The 23405-nt window shown below is 40.4% G+C and overlaps 1 protein-coding gene and 1 long non-coding RNA gene across 2 annotated transcripts; one reads left to right on the top strand and one right to left on the bottom strand.

Annotated features, from left to right (window-relative positions):
• Window positions 1–2635: 2635 nt before the first annotated feature.
• On the bottom strand, window positions 2636–21412 carry gtpbp3 (GTP binding protein 3, mitochondrial). Its single transcript, XM_047586216.1, has 11 exons — window positions 21093–21412; window positions 20103–20365; window positions 19346–19432; window positions 18459–18541; window positions 17655–17774; window positions 13036–13108; window positions 10348–10491; window positions 8193–8358; window positions 6226–6356; window positions 5784–5958; window positions 2636–3943 (listed from the first exon to the last, which is right to left on the bottom strand). Exons 1-11 carry the CDS (start codon window positions 21155–21157, stop codon window positions 3712–3714), a joined length of 1539 nt encoding a protein of 512 aa, XP_047442172.1. The 5' UTR covers window positions 21158–21412; the 3' UTR covers window positions 2636–3711.
• On the top strand, window positions 13338–16218 carry LOC125008871. The gene is made up of 3 exons (XR_007112921.1): window positions 13338–13420; window positions 14147–14673; window positions 15209–16218. It is a non-coding gene; the product is annotated as an uncharacterized LOC125008871 (long non-coding RNA).
• Window positions 21413–23405: the final 1993 nt, after the last annotated feature.

Here is a 23405-nt window from a genome sequence, read left to right on the forward strand (position 1 = left end):
GTGAATGTCAGCATTTTATCTCCGTATGCAATCCACCACATAGATTTTGAGTGGTGCACTGACCAACAAATACTATCAATGCCACTCCCATAACTAAAAACATGTTTATGTTTCTCAAACGATGGTCAGTACTCTGGTCAAAATCCCCAGTGGCTCAGTTAAATCTAGTATCATATGTTCACACTGACAGTGTTATGTTAGCCAAGTTAATTCAGTGTATTAGCAGATTAATATTTCATATTTAACAAAAACACTGATTAAAAAAACAAAAAACAAAGCTACAGTGTACAGCATTATTTGATGGACGTTACCACGGCCTTGATGAGAACCTGCACAGACAGCGAAGTGAGACGGGTGAACTATTAGTTTCACGGGTAACGTGAGGTCTTTGGCAGCAAAATGTTTGGACAGTGTGCGCTTGTTGGGACCCAGAGGGAGTGTGTTGTGAGAAGTGTGTCTGTGCCCGGCTTCGGCACGGACACACTGGGCGGATGGAAACACGCTCCTGGGTTTTGGAGTTTACATCCTTCCCTCAGCGGACACGATCCATGCCACTGTTGCTATGCAATTGACCAAACAATTGGATCATCATGCTAATTCTGCACATATTTTGATTACACTGCTTTCTGTTTTATTTTATTAGATAATTCTTCTTCTTCTTCTTCTTTTATTTTATCTTTCTGTTGACTTTTTTTGTGATTTTCAAGAGTGTTTCTTTTATGTGCAACTAAGCTACTGTGCCCAAATAATTTCCCTTGTGGATTAATTCATTAATACACAGGATAAGATGTTACAATCCCTTGTGCCAAGATCCGGGGCAAAAGACATGTAGAAGCCCAGACCAACTGAAAACTGACCAGCAGGCTAGCAGTCAGCTAGCAGCTAGCAACCAAGACAACAGCTAACTAGCCTAGCCAATGACAGTAGGCAGTATGCAGCACATCATTGGGGTTTTCAAGTGGGCACCTCCCTTCACAGATGTTTCGTTTAATTAGGCCCATGACACCTCGAGAAGTGAGTCCCAGCATCCTGGAGTCACCCCCCTCCATGCTGCCACTGCACAACTGCGTGACTTTCAACCACCGAGAGATTAGCTTAACCCTTTTTACTGCTATTCGCCAAAATACACAATACTGTGTCGGTGGAATGTCCAAGCGACCTGTCTCCCCAGGAGGGAAGGGTGGGGAGAGGATAAAATATTTGACCTAGTGATGCCACAGAGGAAAGGTTTTTGCAACTGATCTCTTAACACAAAGCCAAAATAAACTGGAAAAACTGTTGTTTTCTTGAATTGGTATTTTCAGTGGTGGAGCAACTTCAAGGAACTCAAACAAGTCTTTCCTTTAGCTTTGCTGTTTGTTGCTGGATATGCTCACTTGCCACTTTATCATGTACACCTGCTCACAAATAGCTGATCAGCCAATCACATGGCTGCAATTCAATGCATTTAGGCATGTAGAGGTGATCAAGACAACTTGCTGAAGTTCAAACCGAGCATCAGAATGGGGAAGAAAAGGGATTTAAGTGTCTTTGAATGTGGTATGATTGTTGGTGTTGGGCTGGTCTCAGTTTTTCAGAAACTGCTGATCTACTGGGATTTTCACGCACAACCATCTCTAGGGTTTACAGCAGAATACCATCTCTCAACGCACAACACGTCCAACCTTGAAGAAGATGAGCTACAGCAGCAGAAGACCACACCGGGGGCCACTCCTGTCAGCTAAGAACAGGAAACTGAGACTACAGTTCACACAGACTCACCAACACTGGACAGTAGAAGACTGGAAAAACGTTGCCTGGTCTGACGAGTCTCGATTTCAGCTGCTACATTCAGATGTCAGGGTCAGAATTTGGTGTAAACAAAATGAAAGCATGGATCCATCCTGCCTTGTATCAACGGTTCAGGCTGGTGGTGGTGGTGTGATGGTGTGGGGGATATTTTCTTGTCACACTTTGGGCCCCTTAGTACAAACTGGCATGGTTTAAATGCCACAATCACCTGAGTATTGTTGCTGACCATGTCCATCCCTTTATGACCACAGTGGACCATCTTCTAACGGCTACTTCCAGCAGGATAATGCACCATGTCACAAAGCTCATATCATCTCAAACTGGTTTAAGGAACATGATGATGAGTTCACTGTATTCCAATGGCCTCCACAGTCACCAGATCTCAATACAATAGAGGAACCTTTGGGATGTGGTGAAACGGGAGATTTTCATCGTAGATGTGCAGCCACTGTGTGATGCTATCATGTCAATATGGACCAAAATCTGTGAGTAATGTTTCCTGCACCTTGTTGAAAGTATGACACGAAAAATTAAGGCAATTATGAAGGCAAAATGGGGTCCAACCTTTTACTAGCAAGGTGTACCTAATAAAGTGGCCAGTGAGTGTATATTTTAGCCTGAATTAATGCAGCTCTTCACAATGCAATCCATCCTTTTGGGAAAAACAAAAATCCATCCAGTTTGCTCATCACATGCTTGTTAATTAGATTTTTCTGATTAAGCAACATCATGTTTTTTAAAACATCAGCACAGGCGAAACACAGATATAAATCAATCCTGTACTTGTTTGATTTTCACAGATTGTACTCAACAGCAAAGTCTGAATGATAGAAACAAGTACAGGTTGTGCGTCAAAGACAAATTTACTACCACTAATCTGCATGACAGCAAGTCCCACTTTTGGCTTAAACTTCCCCACGCTGTAATTAATCACGGAGAACATGAAAGAGGACGAGAAGGCTGACAGAGCAGTGCGGAAAGAGGAAAGGTCAGGCTTCACAGCCGGAGAGGAGAGAGACAAAAAAGACAGAGAGGCAGAAGTTAACGCGGGCGTACAGCAAAGCGAATGTCGTCAGAGACTGGGCAAGAAGAAACCAACTAGGGAAGAAGGGTGAGGAGTTCAACAAGGAAACATAAATATTTGATCAAGGCCAGATTGACAGGCGAACAAAGGGCACAATGAACATTGCCTCCAAATACGTCCCTTTCCCACAGAAGGGAGGGAGGGGGTCACTCTGACTTTACTTACATACTGTATGTGCATTAGTTTGCGGCAGGAGCTGAACTTTATTTGTCACAAAACGCAGAATATTCTCCTTTATTTCACATTAGACATCCTTTCCAGGTTCCACATTTTCACAATCAAACGTTCATTTTTGGCAAATTAAATAAATGTGACGTTCAAGTGCGTGTCTGCATGGATCCAGTGGCCACCATCCAACAAAATAACAACAAAATCATTCATTTTCCTGAGGTACAAGTAAACATCCACGCTTTCTGTGGCCGACCTTGCAGACGTCTGCAGGTGGTTCTATTTTAAACGCTCTCGGCTGTTAAGTCGTGACCCAAGAGGCCAATATTCACCTTTGAAAGGCCTTCAACGCTCTTTTTAACTCAAGAACTGCCCAACACTTGTTCAGTATACTGGACCTCTGAGGCACCTGTCATCATACTAAAATTATTTCAGTATTGTAAAAAGCATCAACAAAAACAAACATGTCTTCGTCTTGGGATCAGAGTTATTCTGCAGCCAAGAACATGAATTATATTCTTTCTGCTGTGAATGTGCCTTGAGCCTGGCACTACTCCGAGGCTGTGCCCCTTTTTGTCCCGTGTTTTTAACTGTTACTCTGGGACAAAAACTTTCCTCTCTGAGCTGCCCCGATATTACATGCAATAAATGTTTTCGTTCCTACTTATCTATTTTCCAATGCAAAAGTCTTTGAAGATGATATCCAGGATCTCCTCTGCCCCGACCCGTCCAGTGATCCGGCCCAGGCTGGTGAGAGCCAACCGGACACCCTCTGCTGCCAGAGCGAGGTCAGTGTCGCGGTACCGCTGATACTGAGCCAGAGCCGCCACGCACTGCTGCAGGTGGGCCCTATGGCGAGCCTGGGTCAGGGTGGGGGCGCCAGACAGAGGGTCGCCACACCTAGAGAGGAAGTCAAGAGTACAAAATGAGCCAGAGCAATTAAACATGTATTATTTTGTTCTTTTTATCGGTAGGTGTGTGGAGGTTCTCAGTCATCTTAGGTCCAAAAACTTCAAAGAATGAAGAATGAAGAATGAAAGAATGAAAGGCTACAAATCTTTAAAACAGCAAGTACCACTTTTAACTAAAACTTCTGGGTGGGTAGGTATTGGCAAAGACTTCACGATACGATACGTATCACGATACTTGAGTTACGATACAATACATTATTGCATTATTATGATAATGCGATATATTGCAATATTCTACATAGTTCATTGATAAATTTTAAATACATGTACATAAGATGACAGTGATGATTCAATGGACAAATTCAGTCAAAAAACAACATTAATCCAAATGATTCATTTCCAATTTATTACACTTATTGCAAAAAGTGGTGTGGTGTGGGTGAGGTGTGGAAGTCGTTCATGATCGTCCCAAATCATTACTTTTTTTCTTTTAAAATCGATATTAAGACAGTCAAAATTGATATTGTATCGGAAGAAAAAATATATTGCCATATCGATATTTTTTCCCATCCCTAAAAACTTCCTCATGCTGTAAGTAATCATAAAGAACATGAAACAGGACGAGAAGTCCGACAGAGCTGAGCTGACTTTAAGAAATCTATCTGCAATGTGAAAAACTGCACTTTGTTCTTTTTTTATTTAAAGCTTTAGCTAATTCGTGCATGCTATGCAGTGTAAATAGGATTTTACCTTCCAATTACATTTAATGGAAAATGTAATTGGTTTAATAGACGAGTAATTATTTGTAACAGGTCAAAAGGCTCTGGAAGCCTAAATAACCTAAAACAGGCTCAGATTGTAGCAGATGCTGTTCACACACAGGTGTCAGTAGCATATAGTGCTATTTGAAATCAGCAGAAAGGTGAAAATTAAAATAATTTGAAGACCCAAAACTAATAAGTCTGCAAAATACAAAAATACAAAGTTTGTTGTTACTCTTTCTAGGGCTGGGCAGTATGACAAAAAATCATGGTATTTTATTTTGTTCACAACATTTTATATTGGTTGAGAGAGGAATTAATGCAGTAGACTGACTAAGGATGGACTATTTTACTGTAGTGATGAGTAAATATTGTAGAATAATCCCACACTAGTAGTAAAACGGGTATAAATGGCTGCGTGTTAGCACTGGCCACTGATGTGGAAATCTGGGGACATTTACAGCTGGGACATAAAACAAAAAAAAAGAATTAAACGTTACCAAGATAAAATGAAGAAGCAGGGATAATTACGATTTCATTTATTCTGACATATTTATTTATTTTTAAACATATTTAAATGGCTATGTCTGTGATGTTAATAGCAGCGCAACCGGCTACCGTAATAGTTGTAGTTTGTGTGCAACATTTTTTTTCTCAGTCATAAAAAGCTAAAATCGGGGACAGCTTTAGCCGGGGGACAGGTCATCCCATCCGAGACAGATACGGTCACCAGAAGTCAGGGTCATCTGGTCACCCAAAAGAAAACCCAAACAACCGACACGGCGCCTTTTATTTGGCACAAAATACCGATATTCAGTATGAACCGTTATACCGCTCAGCCCTACTTTATACTGCCTCACCTAACTTCCTAAAGAGTTTCTATCAGAGGGGCACAGCATTAGTAGAATAAGTAGTGTGAAATGTTGTGGGTGCAAATAGGTCATAGCATCTATGCTGTGATTTGGGTTTGTGCTGATGCACCATGTGCCCTCCAGTCAAACAACTTACTGAGACTTTCTGTAACTTACGGTAACAGCAGCAGTGACGTGATAATTTATAGCAACTCACAGAGTCTTGACAGTGGCGTGCAGCACTGTGAGGAAGTCCTCCAGTCCTTCACTGGTCTGACAGGAGATCAGGCAGAGGGGAGCAAGTCCAGAGACCCCTCTCAGCTCACTGTCCAGCTTCTGTCTCTGTTCCTCAGGCAGCAGGTCGGACTTATTCAGCACCAGGAGGCACCTGCCTGCAGAAAGGCAGAGAAAGGCGCTGAGATTTCATTTGACGAATGTCACTTCCCAAGCTGTAATCTCTGACGTGGAGCAAGTGACTGCTGCTGTCAACACGTTGCATTTTTCATTCCTCTTTAAAAGCGGCTGCACAGTGAAACTTCTTCTCTTTGACATCTACAGGCGCCGAGACAGACTAATAAAAGTCAGTATTTTTGTTTATCGTCCCTGAAGTGCCTTTAAAACGCAATTCACTGACAGTGCAGCTGAAGCTGATTTCACACCTTTCTCAGGCTGATCCTGGGACGGCAGCACACTCCTCAGGTGTTCCCGGAGGAAGGCTGCAGCCTGTTGTGCATCAGAGGGGAGATGAGTGGAGTCAACAACCACCAGAGTCAGATCAGCCTGCTCCACCCTGGACAAAAGATAGCAGTCGGACATATCAGACAATCCATCAACCATCAGGGACATCCTACTGATAAGATAAGCAACAAATCACACTCGGCTGTGTTGTTTTTTGTTTCACAAAGGAAGCACGCTGTGTGGCTCAGTTCATTCATTATTATTAATTGTGCACCATTCAATTCATTACTCTAAATAGTATCCACTTGAAATACTGCTTTCTTGTATCCGTCCCGCTGCGAGGTAGCGGCTGCTGGAGCGACAGCGGATGCTTGTACTTACCATGTCCTTCCTGTAGTGACCCAGGTCACGAGCCTCTGTGCTGCTCCCTGCACAGAAAGCTTCCTATAGAACACAAACCGCCCTCCCTTCCTATAGCCACCAGGTCACCCGAATAACTCGGTAAAGGAGCGAGAGAATATTTGCACTGGAAAATCTGTTTGTGTTCTTCGCCAGAGTCTTCTATTAATCACCATGAAACAGTATAAACAATATGATTCACCGCACAAATCTTTTTTTTGAGGCCACGTCCCCCTAAATCATTTTGCTTTTGTTCAGTGTTGCGTTCAGCGAAGTGTCTTCATATCTAATTGTTGTGTCGGATGTTTTCCTCCTGCCAAGTACTTTGGGAAACACTCATCAACATTTATCTTGTTTTGTTATAAAAAAATTGTCATATTTTATACAAATATATCACAATGTACTTCAGTTCTGTCAGTCAGCTGTTAGCAGCATGCAACCGATCCGGCGTAACATTATGACCTCCTTCCTAATATTGTGTGGGTTTCCCATGCGCCGCGAAAAACAGTTGTGACTTGTCAGAATGGACATGGGCCTTCTGAGGGGGTCCTGCAGTGTCTAGCAATGACAGTGACGTTAGTGGGGGGGGTCTTTAGGTCCTATGGGTTGAGGGGGAGGGGCCTCTGTGGATCATCCCACAGATATTTTGAGTTTGGAGTTCTTCATGTTTTTTATTTAGTTGTTCCTAAAGCGTTTGTGTATGTGTGTGTCTGTGTCATTGCTATGGGGTGGGGGTGCCTGGTCTGGTCTATGTGGGTGCTACATGTGTAAGTAACATCCACATGAATGAGTGCCAGGTCCACAAGTTTCCCAGCAGAACACTGAATTGTCACAAAATGGTCAATGTTATTCACTTCTGTCAATGGTTTTAATGTTGTGGCTGATCGGTGTATTTAAAGACTAAAATTCACATAAATATTGGTATTTTTTCCACCGTTTTCCACTATAATTAGATTGTAAACTTGGCCGTCAGTCAGTGAACACGTGATAAAGCACGTCACTGTACGTACAATAGTCTATAATAGTTGATTTAATAGTGATCATGAGCCAGTTCCCATTCTTCTGTCTGTTTGTATATTATAAAGCAGAGCTACAAGTATGGCTATTCTTCCTCGGCGTAAACAGTGGATGCAGCTGTCAGTGAACGGCATCTCTTCGTAGCACGTGAAAAACCTCTTAATGAAGGAAAAGTGGCTCTTCATTATGCAACCTCCTGCCACTGTTTGTCCCGTGTATTTATAACTGTGCTCAGCAATAATGTAAACTCGGGAGGTAACACAGACATTACAAGAAAATATAGCATTTCTGTTGAGGGGGGGAAGAATGACTTATTTCTTCCTTTCTTTGTTTCCAGGAGTTCACTTCACAGGCTGATTTGTTCTGTTAAATCATTCACATGTGAACAATCGCTGAAGCAGCAAAGCAGTGACCTACATATGTTAATGTCGTGTACTTTTATCCAGTTCTCCTGACGTCAAACATCAGTCTTCATTTTTCAAGATGCTTCGTGAACGCCGAATTGCATTTTTTAATTTTTTTTTTTATGTACCTTTCCCGAGCACGGCGAACCCCCTCTCTCTCCACCAGGTCCGAGCTGTCTCTGAGGCCGGCCGTGTCGCTCAGGAGGACGGGGAAGCCGCCGATGTCCAGTGCCGTCTCCACCACGTCTCTGGTGGTCCCAGCAATCGGAGACACGATAGCTGCGGGTCTCTGGCCTGGATTTGAAAAACGGTTAAAGTATAAGGCTGACACTCTGTCTCTGAAAACTTCCTGACTTTTCCACATATTTACTCTAAAGGAAATTCATTCCTAGTGAAGACATAAATCTTGAAAATGTAGTTTCACATCAAAATATTGCTTGTTCTTTGTGCATCTGTTAGGAACAGATTTCAACCATGGAATAATACACATGTGAGTATTTACAACCAAAAAATGGTGTAAATGTACAAAGACATGTTGGAAACAGAGACTAAACTAGTATGTATCAACTTCTTTGGGCAGGACTTTTATTGTATTCTGCAAAATCAAATGTAATCTGATCAAATGATTTTTTTTTAATAGTACGAGAAAAAGAAAAATCTTATTCAATTGCCAATTTTGAGATTTTGTATTATTTGGCTCCCGTAACATGTTCCTGTCAGTGTTGTCACTTTTATGCAAACTAGTATATATCTATTAAAATCATATCTATTTTGCAATTTTAAACACTTAATAAGAAAACTTAATACAAAAATTAATTTATACAAGTGGCATGCTGATAAATGTATATATGCACGGGGCCATTTACTTTTTTCCTGGTATTCTGAGTCAGACATACAGTATTTACTTCAGTAGCACACTCCAGACTTTCTAATTTTACACCTATCATTCATAGTCTGAATTATGTAATATTATATTCTATAAAACATGCTGAAATGTATGGAGTGGAAAAAATATTGATATGGCAATATATCATGATACTCTTTCTTCTTGAAAGAAAAAGAGCAACTTCGGCACCTCAACTACCACCTTTTCTGTTCAAGTTGGGAATGGATCATTTGGATTCATATAGTTTTTGACCCAATTTGTCCAATGAATTATCAAATGTATATATGTATATATATATATATATATATATCATGTACATGATTACAACTTGTATTTTAAGTTGCATTTAAAATTTCTCAGTGAACTATGTCCAAATATGAAGATATTGCAATATATCGCAATAGCAAAATATCGCAATAATGTATCGTGATACATATCGTAAAAAAACATCTCATTGAATTTAATGAGAAGGTGTGTCCAAACTTTTGACTGGTAGTGACTAATGTAAATTGTTGATTTTCTTTGTTGAGCCAAATGTTTTTTTTTTTTTTTTTTAAGGATGATGTTATTTGAATATTAGGAGAGATTGTTCTGTAATAACCCAATAGCACAGCATGAAGCAAAACACATCAGCTGTATCGCATCTATCCGCCTCAGTAATCGTCTAGAAATAACGCTGTCTGCTCATTATTAGTATGTTGTTTAGGGTTGAGCCCCGACCATGAGGAAGACTAATCAGAACAGGAAAGAATAACAAGATTTTATCTGAAGTTTGAAAAATACTCTTATTATTCCGATAGGAAGCTCTGATGAGACCCTTCCAGGCTTCTAGTCGGGAAAGTTTATATAAAGCGAGTCTAAATGACTTCAGGAAACAATAACCCAAATAAACATAACCTTACAACGACGACACAGATTCATTAGTTTGTACAGGACTAGCGCTAACTATTTATTTATATTTACTGACATATGTCTTCATTAGCAGTTCCTTAATTGCAATTTGTGACTCCACAGACACCTGGAACAATGAAATAATAAAGAACAGATTAAAGTGTTTTAAATGTAGATGCTTGGTCGAGTTAAATTGTAAAAACTTTGGAAACAGCAGTTAAAGCCACGCCCTTATGTAGCCTAGCGTTTGGCGCTTTCTGTCATTCAAGACAACATTTAAGGAAACATATTTTGTATTTCCATCCAAGGAGCATGGTATTTGCATTTTAATGAATCGCTAAACACATTCCACTAAATTCCAAATCCACGCCACTTATGTTTTGACGGATGCTGCCTACAAACAGTTGACAGCGTCATGAATCAACGGCAACGGCCTGTATTTACAAGATAGTGAGCACATTTTAATCCCTTCATCGTGTATTTGGGTGAGTGTTGGTTTTTCTTACACAGTGTGTTTAGGAGGCTGCTTTTCCCAGCATTGGTTGCTCCCGCGATGACAACCTGGACTCCGCTGCGAAGCCGCTCGCCTCTCCTCTCGTCCTTTAGGTGGCGCTCCATCTCTGCTTGCAGATCCCTCACTGACCCGTCCACTGCGGGGGGAGGACGGACGGTGAAAGACGACGGAGGCAACAGGATGCGGTCAAGGTCTTGTGTTTAACTTCACTTTCAAGGCATTGTCAAAATAATTTTCTGTCCTTTGAAGGAAAAGCGCCCGTCCTCCGGTGTCTGACACCGTTTGTCTGGATGAAAAATGGGTCATGGATGCGTCTCTTTCCGCACGTGACGAAAGCAGAAAAATTATTTTGACAATGCGAAGCGTCAGCAGTAGATAATTTTTCTTGACGCAAACAACTTTTTGGGAACTGACTCACGCGTTAGTCCATTCAGCTCGTTGACAAGCGATAAAGATTAAGAAACCTTCAGATTTAACTTTCCGTATTTTTGCAGGTGCAAGTGGAAAGTATTTTGCCACATTCGCTATTTTTGGAGGCGAGTCTATAATTGACTGAGGGGTGAGCCGACATTCCCTGCCACCAAAACAAACGGTTCCCAGGCTTTATTGTGTTGAAACTTAACAACATCTGAGGAGCTTGGGCAGTGCCAGACAGCAGGCGACAGTCTCAGGGGGGATGTCACACACACACACACACTTACACACACACACATGTTTGGATAGCTATCTCTGTGAGAACATTCATTTACCTAATGCCTTCACTCTGACCCTCCCAGCTAAGTACCTAACCCTAATCCTAACCATAACCTGAACCTTTCCACTAAAACAGCCTTGTTAAGAAATCAGGACCAACCAGAATGTCCTCACTTTCCATAAATGTCCTTGTTCACACACACACAACCATTACACGTTTGTAGGGCTACCTATATGAGGCCATTCATTGACATAATGGCTTCCCTAGCCCCTCACCCTAACCCTAAATATCAAATGCTTAATCATAAACCTAATTTTAACCTTTTCCCTAAAACAGAGTCTTAACTATCAAACATCCTTGCAAAGAAGTGAGGACCAACCAGAATGTCCTCACTTTGCACAAACGTCCTCACTCGGATGGTGTAAAGCTCCTCAGAGCGGTCCTCAGAAAGATACTGTAGCTATACAAGAACACACACAAATGTTTTACTGACATAATGCTTTCCCAGGCCCCTTACCTTCACCCTAATCACAACCTAATTGTAAGCTTTATTTTAAAACCGAGTCTTAACCCTCAAACAGCCTTGTGCAGAAGTGAGGACAGGCCAAAAATATCCTCGCTCTGCACAAATGTCCTCATTCACTCACAGTCTCACACACACACACATGGGTATGCGAGGCCATTCATTCAGTACAGTTACATGCACGTGAAAAAAAAAAAAAAATTATTGCCTTAATCAGGCTCTAACTGAAGAATTTAAGTGCATGTAAACACGTTACTCCGCTAATTAAAAACGCCATTGGAATTAGTTTTTCTCCGGCATGTATACACTTAATCGGACAACAAACAGGATAATGCTTGTGTGCATGCTCCACAACCGCTGCACTGGCGTGTGACCACAGAACAAAAACATAGAACAAAAACATAGAACAAAAACATGGAAGAACCATCTGAGGGATAATGCGCATCTTATCTTCAGCAGAAATAGCGCGCACATTACGTACGAAATCAAAAAAAAAGTACTGTTGTTTGAAATGCCACATGAACAACTCTTGTTTTTTATATGACATAATAGATCAACTGGAAATTGGGCCGTATTAAGATGGTAATAACCTGCTGAAAAGACACATATCGCCACCTAGTGTGGAGGAGGAGGACATGTTCCCGTCAGTTATTCGATTTTCTCTGCTGCATGTAAACTGGGACAAGGACTATAGTCAGAAAGTCAAATTTTGAACAAAGCTCGATTCTAACCATCTCAAATGCTTAATTATAAACTTCGCTGTAAACTTTTCCCTAAAACCGAGGCTTAACCATCAAACATCCTTGCAAAGAAGGGAGGACCGGCCAAAATGTCCTCGCTTTACATAAATATCCTCACTCCGATGGTGTAAAGCCCAAAGCGGTTCTCAGAAAGATAGCTCTACGAGGACAAACACACACACACCTTTTTGTATGGCTATCTTTGTGAGGACATTCACTGACCTTACATTAACCCTAACCATAACGTAATTGTAACCTTTACCTTAGCAATATGTCTTAACCCTCAAACAGCCTTGTGTAGAAGTGTGAACCGGCCAAAACGTCCTCACTTTGCGAAAAATGTCCTCACTCTGAACCAGTCCTCAGAAAGATGGTTGTACAAAAACACACAAACACACACGCTAACAGAACTATTCCTGTGACTGACAGGACACGTTGCCTTTGAAATGAAGACGAATGCCTCTACTGTCCCTCTGGCCGTCTCTCCACACTTCCTAAGGAAATTGCCTCTTGAGTAGTTTGAAGCCTATGGATTCTCTCTACAATGAGGCAAACTGACCAGTCGAACATGCAAACAGGAAAACCAAGTCGAATCCTCTCCATTTAGAGAGAAACAGAGCCCCCCCAATCCACTCACCTTCCACTAAAGCTCAAGGGACGACTGCCCTGTCGTTGCTGTTGTTGTTGTTGTTATGCAGCACAGAGGTCAAAATGCATACACACCTTGGTTTAAGACGCCATCTTCAATGAGCTCATCCTCACTGAAGTCTATGAAGGCTTCAACGTGGGCCAGACACTGTGATACGCACAAAACAGAGGAGAGAGAAGCGTAGAAGATAAAACAAGCATCTAAAATAAAACTTAACCAACATCATAAATGTGAGCAACATGGCCAAGGAGACTAATGAACAATAAGTCTCGCTCAGGCAACAGCTTCCATCATGGCCAACGTACAGATTCACTCATGTTCTGAGAAAAACAAAAGTTAAGTTTTTCCCCCTGGTGGTGGTTTTGAATTACTGCAGCTTTATTTACCAGGTCCTTCCAGTGTTCAGGCATAAACTCAGACTACAAAGTTTGTTGTTTGAGTCTTGGAGTGGAACTAACTGTAAGTATAGACACACTTGGGTTATTTTAGTTGTTTCATGGCACTGTGGGCTTCAAGGTGGCGTTTGAGGCATCTATTTTAAGTTACAAAACTATGCTAATGTTAATCGCAAAGCTAACTGTTAGCATGAGGCTGGTTAAGATGCTATGGCTAATTTTGTTACTTGTTGAGGTGCATTTGTGTTGTATAGGTTAAATTTACATTTAATTATATTATGAATACCTTCCTGTGGTTGCATTTGTGCGATCACGTTTTGTGTTTACTGGAATGTAATGATATCTTTATGTATCTGTGCTGTAACATGTTGTGTTTCATTTGTATTGCAGTTTTACAAAAAAATTAAATAAATAATAATAATAACAATAATTGAGAAGATTCATTAAAGCAACCTCAGACCAATCTACTGTCATTTTATTGGCTGTCAGTCGGCCAGGACAGAATAACTCATGTGGTGGTTGGGTAGTGTATAAGACAAATGAGAATATTTTCAAAATGCAAATTATTCAAATGAAATGCTAAGATTTTTACGATGTGAGATTTGACTCACTTTTTCATATTTAAGAATCTTAAACGAGCCATTGTTTCAGATCGTATTCAAGTTCATCTTTTCTGTTATGGTCACAGATAAAATTACTACTTTACATTCCTTCCCTTCCTAATCTCAAATCACATGAATTCCAAGTAAACTTGCACCAACGTAACTAGTCTTTCTGTTTTTGACTACAGACTGTGGGGACATTTCCACCAAAACACTGATAAATATCCTGAATGGCATTGTGGAACATAAACACAATAGTAGTATGGCTGCACAAAAACAGGAAGCATCGGATCCCCATACTTTAATCCACTCACAGGCGTCGGAAGACATTGGTTAAAAAAGCAGCATTGTTTGGGTACCAAATGAGGTCTTGGCCCCTGCGATCATAAAGAAGGTATACTTCTGATTAAATGTGTTCTCAGAAATGTGTTTCCAGGAACAATCGTAAGAAGTTAATCGACGAGGAGTTTAACAATGTTTCCCAAGGGAGTATACTTGGACCGGTTAGTCAGCTCTGGAGCCAAAGTATAGAAAGACCATCGCTACAGAGTCGTTCAGCATTTGGCTCGTATCCACTGGGCTGAAGTGTTCATGTGCGATCATTGACCTGCTGGTGAGAACTGCTTCCTCAACATACGAAAGAGAAACCCAACCTCTGTTAGGACAAGGTGAAAATGAGACAAAAGACCAACGACATCTGTTGCAGGAAAACCAGGTGTCATGTTTTTCTTACTAAAATAATTGTACTTAAAGCTACGAGCTGCTTGGGACATTTTAAAGAAAGGTCATGAACCCCTAAAGTGAATTTACAGTTGCACTGATTCATCCCTGTTTCCAAATTTTCTACGGCTTTACGATTGAGTCAACATCCTGACACCTACAGTATACAGGATACATATCAGATAAGAAGAACAATACTCCTGCACAGATTATGTTAATGTCGTTCCCAGGCATATTTCTGACGTGCTTTTTGTAATTCGTCCGTATTCCATTCAACACAATTCAGTTGAAAAACATTAAGCTGCTGTAACTGCTTACCAACAAGCCCATACATGGGCTTTCTGAGGGTGTCCTGTGGTGTCTGGTAACACAAGGTTGTTAGCGGGTGGCCTTTGGGTCCTATGGGTTGAGGGGAGGGGTCTATGTGGGTAATCCCAAAGATACTTGATCAGTTTGGGATCTAATGCATTTGGAAGCCATGTCGACACCTTGTGATGTTCTTATGTTTCTTTTTTCTATTTTGTTTTTAGTTGTTCCTAAAGCGTTTTTGTGTGTGAGCTACCCATGAAGAAATGTCGTTACTATGGGGTGGGGGTACCTCGTCTGGTCTAGGTAGGTGCTACATGTCTAAGTAACACCCACATGAATGAATGCCAAGTAGAAAAAGTTTCCCAGCAGAACACTGAATTGTCACAAGATGGTCATTGTTATTTCATTCTCCTGTCAGTGGTCATAATGTTATGGACCATCATGTGTATTTACATGAGTTTCCCAGCAGCATTGGTAACAGTAGTAGTATTTTGTCCAATTTGTATACCAGTTGATTAGGTTAGTGAGCTAGTCATGAGCTAATCGTATTATTTTTGTTGTTTATATTTTTATTGCAAAGACCTCAATTCAAGTCACGTGTTATTAATTCACTAAATATCCAAAGAGATTTAAGATGGAAATGAAATCCTGTTTTTTTCTCCAACAAATATCTACATGTACAAATGTACCCGATTTGTATTATGAAACTGAACTGGACCTCCACATACTGCAGCAACAGGAAAAACAGGAAGCCTCGGATTCCCATAAGTTAACCCATCAACAGTGTGTTTCAAGAGCAGCTGTGGACATTGCAAAATAACAAAAGCATTGTTTGGGTGTGAAACTTCTGACCAGTGACCTACAACACAGTACAGACAGGTTCTTTCCAAAGCCTCTTCAGGGACAACTCCAGGAATTCAGCTCGTTTCTGCTGTCAAGTTAACTCCTCAAATTAAATGGAACATTGTTTATGGAAGCCCGTTAGTCGGACACCTCAAAGACCACGTGTCGTTGTTTCTGAGTCCCCACCGGATCTTAGAGCAATCAACATCGAGTCACGTTGAAGAACAGAGCAAATCAAGTGGGATTCCAGGTGTGGAACAAGCCGGTTTCTCATATCCTTGCTTTCTGTGTAGAATTTAGACAATTGTGAAAGTGAACTAAGCAGATTAATTTACTACACTCTTGAGGATAAAAATGTCCACTTTCAAAAAACTGCTATAAAACCTGACTGATTCATAATTTTTTTGCTGTTTCTGCATAAATCTTTTTAACCACTTCGGCACTTTACAAAACTTAAAGGATTTTGAGGAATTTAAACGATAGAAAGTCAGCTTGATTACTTAATGTCACTGTTGTATTTAGGGTAAGAAAAAACGCAAAAGATTAGTTATTTAAAATCTAAAACTAAGGTATTCTGAATTTAAAACTGTGTGTAGAGAGAGACTTTGTTACAAAAAAATAACAGCCAAAATGATGGCCAAATGTCCCTAATGACGTCCGAGGGTTAAGAGATTTTACTGCAGAGAAAAAAGACTTTCTTACTTTTTAACTGGAAGTAAGAAAGACTAAGATCTGGCCTGAGCCTGGACAGAAATAATCTAACATTCCTGCAACACATACTTCAACCTCAGAGCTCCAGCCCTGATAAACTTACTTACTTGCCACTTTATTAGGTACACCTGTGCGATTGCTTGTTAACATAAATAGCTAAAGAGCAGCAGCTGTGTAGATGAAAACGCCTTGTTCATGCGAGAGGTCAGAGGAGATTGGGCAGACTGATTGGAGATGACAGAAAGGCAACAGTAACTCAAATAACCACTGGTTCCAACCAAGGAATGTAGAATACCATCTCTGAACGCACAACACGTCCAACCCTGGAGAAGATGGGCTACAGCAGCAGAAGACCACACCGGGGGCCACTCCTGTCAGCTAAGAACAGGAAACTGAGACTACAGTTCACACAGACTCACCAACACTGGACAATAGAAGATTGGAAAAACGTTGCCTGGTCTGATAAGTGATGATTTCAGCTGTGACATTCAGATGTCAGGGTCGGAATTTGGCGTAAACAAAATGAAAGCATGGCTCCATCCTGCCTTGTATCAACGGTTCAGGCTGGTGGTGGTGGTGTAATGGTGTGGGGGATATTTTCTTGTCACACTTTGGGCCCCTTAGTACAAACTGAGCACGGTTTAAATGCCACAGTCTACCTGAGTATTGTTGCTGACCATGTCCATCCCTTTATGACCACAGTGGACCATCTTCTGACGGCTACTTCCAGCAGGATAATGCACCATGTCACAAAGCTCATATCATCTCAAGCTGGTTTCTTGAACATGACAATGAGTTCACTGTACTCCAATGGCCTCCACAGTCACCAGATCTTAATCCAATAGAGGAACCTTTGGGATGTGGTGAAACAAGAGATTCTCATCGTAGATGTGCAGCCGACAAATCTGCAGCAACTGTGTGATGCTATCATGTCAATATGGACCAAAATCTGCGAGTAAAGTTTCCTACCCCTTGTTCAAAGTATGACACCAAGAATTAAGGCAGTTCTGAAGGCAAAAGCGGGTCCAACCTTTTACTAGCAAGGTGTACCTAATAAAGTGGCCAGTGAGTGTATATACACCACCTGTCTCTCTACTATTGGTAAAGTCGTACCCGTTTCAGCCTGTAGCTCCAGTCCTGATAGAGGCGTCCCAGTTCTCCTGACATCTGTCGAAGAGCTTGTCTCCGTTGAGCCTCTGTCTCTGCGTGGATCAGATCCCCGAGCCCCTCCACCTTAAAGAGGAATTACACTAGATATGATAACTACATTTCATGTTTACATATCTGAATTTATACAGGCAGTATCTTGCGCAAATATTTAAATTCTGACTAATGGAATTATTATAACCTTGCCCCTCATTAAGACGGTGAATTGATTTATTAATAGTCGACGCTTGGGGTAAAGTGTAAACTGCTGCTGCGTCTTTATGTCGCTGGTTCTGCAACTAGGACATCCAAGACTAATTACTTTCTGCAACAATAAAATTTATTTTATCTCATAATCACATGCATTGCTATGAGAAATTATTTTTGTCTACTCAGGAGGGTTCATTTGATCTTAATTTGTGTGAATTATGAGAGTTGGGTTGATAATTTTTTATAGAAATGTTATTGAGGAAACACTTTATTTGTGCCTATTCATAAATATTCAGTTTACGGAACATGATATACTGTTATATGGTCTTTATTATAATGTTGAAAGCTGCTTATTTTAAACCAATTTGATACAGAGACTTTGAATTTATGCATGAGACTTTGCCAACCAGAGGAAATATATGCCAAAGGGCAAAATATGTTAATTCTCACTGTCCATATTTCATGCATACATAGCATATAATTCCCTCTCATATCATAAACCATGTAAAATAAACTTCACAGATGTGTTTCATTGTGATTAACACGTTCTTTATGACTTGCCTCTGTTAGACCCAGTTTCCCCGCCTGAAAGGCCCTCCGCGTGAACTCCCCAGCTTCAGCCGGCCTCATGCCAGGCACGCTTCCTGCAAAAACACACGCACACAAACACAAACACAAACATGAAGAAATGTATGAGCCATTATATAGGCACACATTACGCACACACATCCGCAACAGAGAAGGATCAAACGCAAGTGTCACTTGGGGTTCAGCTGGAGTGAAAACAGGCAGGGCTGCAGGTTAAAGAGGTTATGCGTTCATTGTTTTCTTAACCATTTGTCACATCTCATCAGGTCGAGACAATAGTGAGCACAAAACCATTTGGCAAATGGGGGTCATGATCTCTTAACTAGATGTATTTTACACGCAGCTGCCAACAGGTTATGACGCAAATAACACGGACTGTCTTTCTTTTGGTTTCAAAATATAATAATCATTTAAATATAATTCGTAGAGCATTGAAATGTAATGTTATTTAACTATTTGTGATGAGTAATGTATGAACTTAAACGTACATTAACTGGTGGCAAGATTTCATTAACATTACTTCTTTATACAATAGTGCCCTCTAAGTGGCCAATAGGAGAACTGCAGTAAAAAAAACATTCCTCGTCAGTCATGCCTGTCAATGTGAATATTATAAGCATCCTAGAAGTAGGAATGCATGTGTCAGTTCTCTCTTTTAGGTCACAGTGATGGATGGCCACGTGTTGAGAATATTTGTGAGGCTTAGAGCTTTGGAGGCTGAGGCCATGGAGACACCGCGAGACACCATCGAAGTGACGGCGCCACACATGATGTGTGATGTTTGTTGGTTTGTTTGTCTCACTGCATTATATCAAGATGTTTAATATTGTATCGGGCTCATCGTGAAGTCTGTGTGTTACCCAGGGCTTGTAGGACGGCGGTAATGACGGCAGGGCCGCCATGGATGTGGAACTCAACGCTGTCTTCACCCGAGAAACTATGAGGACCTGGTGACAGAAACACAAGACAAAATGTACGACTGTTCTTTAGTCATTTTTTAGGAAAAACTTAATTAAATTTGGATTACACAGATAGAAGTTGAGATATTTGCTACACCAGATCCACCCTCGTGTGTGAGTTGCTCAAATAGCCACAAGCCAAAAAATGCTAAAACCATTTTGAACATGAAAGATGGGATTTAAAAATCAATATTTACCAACCAAACCAGTTTGGTTGCACTGCTTATGTAACACTGTTTGAGAAATGGTTTAAACTCAACTCCTAAAGAAAAAAAAAGTACTCTCTTTTAATTTATTATGCATATTTTAAAGTTTGTATTGTATTTTTTATGCCTGTATGTGTCTGTAGATAAATCCTAAATAAAATAAGGCAACTAAAACCGGGCGAAAAGAAAGACAACTAGGCTTGCATGAGACTTCTTGGAAGACCCAAACATGACCCAGTACTCGCCTGCAATTAGAGTATGTTGTTCAGGTTAAATTGGGTTATAACTAATATAATCATATATGAGGCTGAATACCACCCAGGTTAATCTGAACAACATCCTCTATTTGCAGGTGACTACTGGGTCATGTGAGTTTCGGTTACTTTTATTTTAAATAAGCCACGACCTCAATGATGTCAAATAAAATATGTGTGTTTCCCAGATGGACGCACCTGGGAACCACAGGACGAGCCCACGGTCCAGCACTTCTTCGGTCTGAGGGTCTCTGATGCTGCGTAACAGGGCCGTTCGTGGAGGGGGAAGGCCGTGCGTGAGCCCAGCCATGCGCTTCAGGGCCGTAGCTGAGGCTGGACCACTGACTCGTACCACGGCCACGCCACACCTGCCATGACCTGACGACAACGCAAAGATGGTGTCGGCGTCGGCCAGTCTGGGTCCATTGCAGGATGTCAGGAGTCTGCAGGGTGGATTTCTCCTGGAGAAGCAAACGGTAACCTTTGATTATTCAGATAGATAAAAGCATCATTACATAGAAACTATATATATATCTCAAAAAAATGTATTTATAACACAACAACTAGAAAAAGATCAGAGTAAACAGAAGCAACACATCTGCCTGCGCGCATTTCCAAGCCAGACAGCCCCAGTAATTAATGATAGTTCAAGTACACACACCTGAAATAATTCAATTTTAATGCAGATATGAAAGATATTTAACTTATATAATAATATAGGTGTTATTATATTACACTAGTTAGACTACATATAGTTTAAAATGTTGCTTTTTTTGATAAAGATTTGTTCTTCGTAGCATTAAACTTGTACTTTCTGGAGCATTGTGATGGAAAAAAAGTATTCAAATTAAATTGCACTCTAATAAACTGCATAAACAAATATAAAACTATATTACACATGTTAGACCATAAAGAAAACCATGTAATTTTTTATTTATTTTGTGTTTTTTTCATTTCAACTAACAAGAAAATAAGTAAATTACTGAAGAAAGCAGGAACTGATTTCCTTTTGCCAACGACTGCATTAATTCCTTAATAATCTAATAACATTTAAATGCTTTTTGATGCATTGACTGGACGTATTAAGCATTTTAAAATCAATTTTAATAGCGCGATTTCATTCTCCTTGTGCATGTACCACATGTGTACAAAAACACACGTGGGGTTTTGTGAAATAGCAAAACAAACCTTGTCCTAAGCGTGTAGACAGCGGTTCTCCACAGCCCACGATAAACAGAAGACAGTGGCAGCATATTAACACACTGATATTTTCTTTTATTTGCTTCTTCTGCACAGAGAATGACATTGATGGACTAACATTATCTTCCTCTTCCCGTCACCTAAACTCGTTATGACATGTTAACGCAGTGTTCGCTGGTAAATAATAACAGTCCGTCATTTGAGACTAAAGAATTAAATCCTGTTGAAGCTTATTTTAATGAACTCTTCCCTCTCGTAGATTTAACTTTCCCCACGGTGAGACTGTTTCTGTTCCCCCTGCTGATTACGATTGGTTAATGGTTTCCATAACACCGGCCCATCCTGGTCTGCCATTGGTCCAGCGCCTGTCAATCAAAAGTAAGCCCCGCCCACTGCGCACCGTTAAAGTTTCCTCGTCAAAACAACAGTCAAACATTCACTGGTTCCGAGATCGTAACCGTGACGATCTGTTTTACATTAAATATAGAATAAAGATTGAATATAGAACTGAAAATAAATATCTAAGAAATAATTCTGGCATATCTGTCTTTTAGGATTGTGATTCTATCTATCTATCTATCTATCTATCTATCTATCTATCTATCTATCTATCTATCTATCTATCTATCTATCTATCTATCTATCTATCTATCTATCTATCTATCTATCTATCTATCTATCTATCTACTTTTACTTAATTTGATTGACATGTACAACTTATTAATGCAACACTGAAAATTTCCCCACTTAGAAATAAAGGATTTTATTATCTTATGTTATCTTAAAATACAAATTCCGCTTGTTATTATTACTATTTCTAATTGAACTTATACTCCATAATAAAAAGAAAAAAAAACATGTTCCATAATGAGAAGCTGAAAAATAACTTATTTGCCAGTAAAGGATGTCTGGCATGTTAGTTGATACTGTGTGTCACCCTCTCTGTCTCAACGCATTTGCTTGTGGTCACTCCATTGGGACATAAAGACAAATCCGGTTGTAAAATAGACCAGTTTACCCTTGAATAGTGGCGACAGAGCCCTGTCTGATAATTTTATTACCAAATAAAATTACACAAATTCGGGGAAAACCCTCTGGCACAGCATGAAGTGTTTGCATTTATTGTATGAGGAAAGAGAGTGGAGGTTTTTGACAAACTTTTGCTTAGTGCCGAATTATGCAACAAAGTGCACGACAAACAGTGCATGCATCAAGAAAAACAGAAAATTATTGCACTAGTAGGTCAAAACTGAAGGATGCACCTACAATTTGTTAAATGTTAAATTGTTTTGTTAATTTTTAAGTTTTTTACAGTGTCACAAAGTTAAAATCACTTTTGTGTCATGTACTAAATGTAACAATGCCCTGTAGTTCTTAATGGCCTACATACACAATATGACAGAATGTAAACATAGAGTTAATGTACACTAGTGCGTGTGTGGGTGTGTGTGCTCCACTGCAGCGCCTTGCAGCTGTCATCCTAGAGGGTGGTGAGTAGGCAGAATATTTCTCCCCACATACGAGGTGCTCCTGAACTGAGAGCCATACGAGGGGGGAGGGCTGCCATGCAGCCTGTGTTGCTGCACAGAGAAACATGGCATCCAGGAAGGATGGCCAAGAAGTTGTGTACAAACTAAGGCATGGCTTGAAGTCTGGGAGCAATCTATAACCTGGAATTTCAATAATTTATAGACTGCTCAGTGCGCAAAGCTCGACCAGCTGGCATCTCTGAATTGTTGAGTCCCGTCAATACACAAAACATTACAAACACTAAATATGACGAAATGAACCGTCCCGTCCACTCTCCTTCACTCACCTCACATACAGTTCAACAACCTCCCCGGTGCTTGTACAACTGCACAAAATATTCATTTATAATTGATGACTGAAACACAAATTTTACCTGTAGAGAATCATCTGACTCAGACTGCACCACAAATATTTGTTCTGAAGAATGTGTGTTTGTCTAGGGTGTGGGTTGGTGCTGACGTAGTCTATTGTTTGCTCATCTTTTAAGACATAAAAGTCGGCCGGCACGACAACATAATTAGTGTTTTGCATAGTGATGAAGTGACAGTGGACAGAGCCACATCGCACAGCTGCCGTGCACTGTGTGCTTCACAGTGTTTGTCCAACTGAGAAGCACCTGGACGTGTGCAACACTGAAAATTTAATCTATGAAGACTTTTTTTTTTTTGCATTTATAAATAAACCATTGCTTATTTTATCTTCCAGGACAGGGCACACACAGAAGAGCAACAGTCACCTGCTCCACTGCAGATGTGACCTGCCTTAAAGGAT

The sequence above is a fragment of the Mugil cephalus genome, chromosome 6 (genome assembly GCF_022458985.1).
Source record: "Mugil cephalus isolate CIBA_MC_2020 chromosome 6, CIBA_Mcephalus_1.1, whole genome shotgun sequence".
NCBI lineage: Eukaryota > Metazoa > Chordata > Actinopteri > Mugiliformes > Mugilidae > Mugil > Mugil cephalus.